This window comes from Hyla sarda, chromosome 5 (assembly GCF_029499605.1).
Source record: "Hyla sarda isolate aHylSar1 chromosome 5, aHylSar1.hap1, whole genome shotgun sequence".
Taxonomy (NCBI): Eukaryota; Metazoa; Chordata; class Amphibia; order Anura; family Hylidae; genus Hyla; species Hyla sarda.
The window spans coordinates 327552622-327558621 of record NC_079193.1 but is presented as its reverse complement, the minus strand read 5'-3'; the positions used below and the strand labels follow the sequence as shown (position 1 = coordinate 327558621).

The 6000-nt window shown below is 42.2% G+C and overlaps 1 protein-coding gene across 1 annotated transcript in view; it reads left to right on the top strand.

Moving 5' to 3' along the window:
- The first annotated feature begins 1623 nt into the window (after positions 1 to 1623).
- Positions 1624 to 6000, top strand: part of SLC26A7 (solute carrier family 26 member 7) — a 121229-nt gene continuing 116852 nt past the window's right edge. Inside the window, exon 1 of the mRNA XM_056522347.1 lies at positions 1624 to 1845. Within this exon, the coding sequence (XP_056378322.1) occupies positions 1644 to 1845 (202 nt within the window). The 5' untranslated portion in view covers positions 1624 to 1643. The remainder of the gene's footprint in view (positions 1846 to 6000) is intronic.

The window sequence follows — 6000 nt, the reverse complement described above, 5'->3', positions numbered from 1 at the left end:
AATCCTTCCAGTATGTGATTTGCATTTTCATAACTAAATTTTTTAGGATTAAAAATTTCCCTCCCAAAATTTACCACTTTGCTGTGGAATTTAAAAAATTGTGCGAAACCGAAACTTGACATAATTTTAAGCAACGTAAGTGAGCTATAAAAATGTGGTGAGAAAAAAAAAAGCACGATCAAAATGACTGTAACATAAATGACACAGGTTTATGAATATGTCCCCCCATTATCTTTAAAGGGGTACTCCCATTGAAAACTTTTTTTTTTAAATCAACTGGTGCCAGAAAGTTAAAAAGATTTGTACATCACTTCTATTAAAAAATCTTAATCCTTCCAGTACTTTTTAGGGGCTGTATACTAACGAGAAATCCAAAAAAGAAATGCATAAAAGGAACACTGTGGAGCTGGAAAGGGTGCAGAGACGTGCGACTAAACTAATATGGGGCATGGAACACTTTAGCTACGAGGAGCGATTAAAGGAGTTACAATTGTTTAGTCTTGAGAAGAGACGTTTAAGGGGGGATATGATAAACGTATATAAGTATATAAATGGCCCATACAAAAAATATGGAGAAAAACTGTTCCAGGTTAAACCCCCCCAAAGGACGAGGGGGCACTCCCTCCGTCTGGAGAAGAAAAGGTTTAGTCTAAAGGGGCCTTCTTTACCGTGAGGACTGTGAATTTATGGAACAGTCTACCTCAGGAACTGGTCACAGCAGGAACAATTAATAGCTTTAAAACAGGGTTAGATACATTCCTGGAACAAAATAACATTAATGCTTATGCAGAATTATAAAACAACATCCCTTCCCCTTATCCCCTTACACCCTTCACTTCAATTCCCTGGTTGAACTAGATGGACGTATGTCTTTTTTCAACCATACTAACTATGTAACTATTTCCTCTGATGTCATGACCACAGTGCTCTCTGCTGACCTCTGCTGTCCATTTTATGAACTGTCCAGAGCAGGAGAAAATCCCCATAGCAAACATATACTGCTCTGGACAGTTCCTAAAATGGACAGAGATGTCAGCAGAGAGCACTGTGGTCATGACATCAGAGGAAATGCATTTCTTTTTTGGATTTCTCTTTAGTATACAGCCCCTAAAAAGTACTGGAAGGGTTAAGATTTTTTAATAGAAGTGATTTACAAATCTGTTTAACTTTCTGGCACCAGTTGATAAAAAAAAAAAAAAAAAAGAATTAATTTTTTTCCACGGGAAATACTAATACTTTAGTAGTGAACTGTATTGCAGCATTTGCAGAATTTGCACGGGGACGGTGTATAGTTAACCTTCCTCTCTCTACAGCAGTGTTTCCCAACCAGGGTGCCTCGAACTGTTGCAAAACTACAACTCCCAGCATGCCCGGACAGCCGTTGGCTGTCCGGGCATGCTGGGAGTTGTAGTTTTGCAACAGCTGGAGGCACCCTGGTTGGGAAACACTGCTCTACAGGTATTGCACAATGGGTTCTGCCTGTTACAGTGAGAAGTCCTGACACTCGTACATGGGCGGGAAGCAATGCTAATAAGGCAATGTCGCACGGTATTTTAGCCGTCCCAGGTGCTGAGAGTGTGACAGGGTATTGAGCGCTCCATGACACAGGGCAGCAGTGTTTGCTTTCATGTGCAAGGGAAGAGATGACCAGGGAAAAACCATGCAGGAAAAGTTACTTGTGTTTGCCATGGAAGAGGTTAACTTCTATCCGCAGGTCAGATGTGAGACGATGGTGGTTAAGAAGAATCCCTATACTGGAGTGGGCTCCCAAGTATAAACTACGGGAATACGTCTTTCCAGACCTTATTTCGGGGATGATGCTGGCTGTCCAGCAGGTAGCACAAGGTAATAAACCTATTCTGCTATCATACATGAGCAGTAACATATGGCTTATCAGACTATGCCCGCTGTATTCAATTGGTGTACTTGTAATACATGGAACTTTATAACAAATTTTATTTTTGTGTATCTCGGAGTTAAAGGGGTACTCTGGGTGAAAATGTTTATTTTTTTATTTTTTTTTAAATCAACTGGTGCTAGAAAGTCAAACAGATTTGTAAATTACTTCTATTAAAAAAATCTTAAAGGGGCACTCCGGTGAAAACCTTTTTTCTTTTAAATCAACTGGTGGCAGAAAGTTAAACATATTTGTAAATTACTTCTATTAAAAAATCTTAATCCTTCCTGTACTTATCAGCTGCTGAATGCTACAGAGGAAAATTCTTTTCTTTTTGGAATGCTCTCTGATGACATCACGAGCACAGTGCTCTCTGCTGACGTTATTATAATAATAATAATGCTTTATTATTGGGATTTGAACCCAAGTCCCCATCACTGCAAGGCAGCAGTGCTAACCACTGAGCCACCATGCTGCCCTTAGCATACATCTGCTATGCACGGTTGCTAAAATGGACAGAGATGTCAGCAGAGAGCACTGTGCTCGTGATGTCATCAGTGTTCCAAAAAGAAAGGGATTTCCTCTGTAGCATTCAGCAGCTAATAAGTACTGGAAGGATTCAGATTTTTTAATAGAAGTAATTTACAAATATGTTTAACTTTCTGCCACCAGTTGATTTAAAAGAAAAAAGGTTTTCACCGGAGTACCCCTTTAATCCTCCAGTACTTATTAGCTGCTGAATACTACAGAGGAAATTCTTTTCTTTTTGGAACACAGTGCTCTCTGCTGACATCTCTGTCCATTTTAGGAACTGTCCAGAGCAGCATATGTTTTCTATGGGGATTTTCTCCTACTCTGAACAGTTCTTAAAGGGGTTCTCCCGTGGAAAACTTTTATTTTATTTTTTATTTTTTTAAATCAACTGGTGCCAGAAAGTTAAACAGATTTGTAAATTACTTATGTTAAAAAATCTTAATCCTTCCAGTACTTATTAGCTGCTGAATACTACAGAGGAAATGGTTTTCTGGAACACAGAGCTTTCTGCTGACATCGTGACCACAGTGCTCTCTGCTGACATCTCTGTCCATTTTAGGAACTGTCCAGAGCTGAAGAAAATCCCCATAGCAAACATATGCTGCTCTGGACAGTTCCTAAAATAGACAGAGATGTCAGCAGAGAGCATTGTGGTCATGATGTCAGCAGAGAGCGCTGTGTTCCAAAAGGAAAACCATTTCCTCTGTAGTATACAGACCCTAAAAAGCTTTTTCATTGCTACATCTGCTAAGGTCCAGTGCAGTCAAGTCATCTCAGTGTGTGTGTCCGGAGCATTGGAGGCCTCAAGTCACCTGTGAAAGCTAAAGTCATCTAATTGTCAGTCAAGTCTACTGTCTAGTCACCGTGGCCTGCATTATGGTCTGTCAAGTCACTGCAGGTCCCAGCAAGCCTGTGAGGTCTCTGTGTCACTGCCCACCTCTCTGGGATACTGGCTGAACTGTATAGACTGTACCATCTGTCTTACCTCAGTAAAGCTACCGTTACCCTTAACGTGGCCTTGGTCCCTTTATTGTGCCTGCCTAACCTACGATAAGTGGTACTACCATCGGGTGGTTATAAGGTGAAACCACGCCCTGGCGTCACGACAAGAAGGGGTTAATACTATCTACCCCCAGGGACCATAACATCTTCTCCTTACACCTCACATCACACCCTGTGGTACACCACATTATGGTTTGCTATGGGGATTTGCTTCTGCTCTGGACAGTTCCTGACATGGACAGAGGTGTCAGCAGAGAGCACTGTGGTCAGACTGGAAAGAACTACACAACTTCCTCTGGAGCATACAGCAGCTGATAAGTACTGGAAGGATTAAGATTTTTTAATAGAAGTAATTTACAAATCTTTTTAATGTTCTGGAACCAGTTGATTTAAAAACCTTTTCTTTTTTACACTGGAGTACCCCTTTAAGGCAGGTCAACCAGCAACAGGTAAAGTAACCAGCAAGAAGTTTTCAGTGATTGATTTCTATGCATACATTCTAATGTTCGAGAAAATGATCAAAACCTTATATTATTCTATCAGTTGATCATTGACATGAAAATTTAGTGTATCTTCTTTTTATTCAGTATTATTGTTGCCTTTCCTCTCCCTCAAGGTTTAAATAGGGAGACCAGGTAACGCCAAGTACTCATCTAGTACTGTATACATTTCAGTCACTAGCATGGACGATTCTTTACTGGATATAGACTGTTTACCTTCAGAGACATTTTCTCACCAGTATTAAGAATATAATACCAAGTCATACTGGGCACTGAGCCATTATTATTCTGCTTTTGCTTTTAGCACAGGCTTTAGAAGGCAGAGAATGTGACAGAAAGTGCAATGCTATTAGGTAAAGAAACTTTCCATGCTGCCAAACCATTCGAAGGATACATTTAATTTGGGGAGAATCAGTCTCAGTTTTTCCTGTATACATGATCTACATGTAAGATTTACATATATATCATTTATGATCTGTTATTGGCTTAGTATTTAATAATGGCAATTAAAACCTGAACATGTGAACACAGCTTAAAGGGGTACTCCTCCCCTAGACATCTTATCCCCTATCCAAAGGACAGGGGATAACATGTCAGATCGCCGGGGTCCCGCTGCGAGATCGCTCTGCACGTAATGATGGGCAATACAGGGACCGGAGCATCGTTACGTCACGGCTCCGCCCCTCATGACGTCACGGCCCGCCCCCGTCAATACAAGTCTATGGGAAGGGGGCGTGGCGATCGTCACGCCCCATGCCATAGACTTGCATTAAGGGGACGGGCCGTGATGTCATGAGGGGCGGAACCATGATGTCACGCTGCTCCGGCCCCTGTATCGCCCGTCATTACGCACAGAGCGAACTCGCTCCGTGCAGTAATGATAGCGGGGTGCCGCAGCGGCGATCCCTGGGGTCCCCAGCAGTGGGACCGCGGCGATCTAACATCTTATCCCCTATCCTTTGGATACGGGATAAGATGCCGGGGCGGAATACCCCTTTAAGGGTACGTTCACACGCGCTGATTTTCGCAACGTATTTAGCTGCGGATCCGCTGGTGAAGGCCCGCTCTATGCTGGCTTTACATGTGCATGCTCGTAGCGGCAATACGCCGCTACGAGCAGACACACTGCAGCGATGTGCGCGGCGTACTCGCACATCACGGCTGCTCTCCCTGCTCTGAGCTAGGCAGAGAGCTCCCGCAATGTGTGAGTATACTGCGACTAGCACATCGCAGTGTGCCTGCTGGTAGCGGTGTATTGCCACTATGAGAAGGCACATGTAAAGCCAGCATAGAGCGGGCCTTCACCAGCGGATCTGCAGTGTAAAATATGCTGAAAATCCGCGCGTGTGAACGTACCCTTAGGGTATGTTCACACGTGCGTATTTTCTGCTGCAGATTTGAGTCAGCAGATTTTTGTGCCCATTGAGGTCAATGGGCAGCAAAATCTGCAGAAGCAAATCTGCAGCAGATCTGCAGCAAAAATACGCACGTGTGAACGTACCCTCGCTTTAACATGTGATGATTTGATGCAACTTTCAAGTAGAATCCTTTGATGCTGGATTTCAGCATAAAACATCAGTAGTGAAACACCACGTGCAAAAGCGCCCAAAAGCTTTTTTGTTGCAAAAAAAAAAATGCCTCATTAGCCGCCCAGCAATTTTTAGTTTAAAAACCCCAGCGGCCAGATGTTAGGTTGAAGTTAATAAGAAAATATGAAACGCCACTTTTCATTTGTTGTTTTGGCTTAGTGGCAGCTTTTGAAAAATATCATGCTGAGACATTTAAGTTTTTTTTCTAGGAATCTTGGCGTTTTGGTTCTATAACTGTTTCAGATTTGTAACAGATTTGTTTCACATTTACCGATTTTACTGTCCCAATTTATTTCAGCATGGAAAATCCACAACAAATCTGCAACATAAATTGACCTGTCTATTCTTAAAGCAGTTAATAATCCTAATCAGGTCCTTCCGTTGACATCAATGGGGCTTAGATTCCACAAGGATTCCAGGCAGAAAATTCAATGAGGAAATTCTGTAATGTGCATGGACCATTAGGTCCCATTCACAT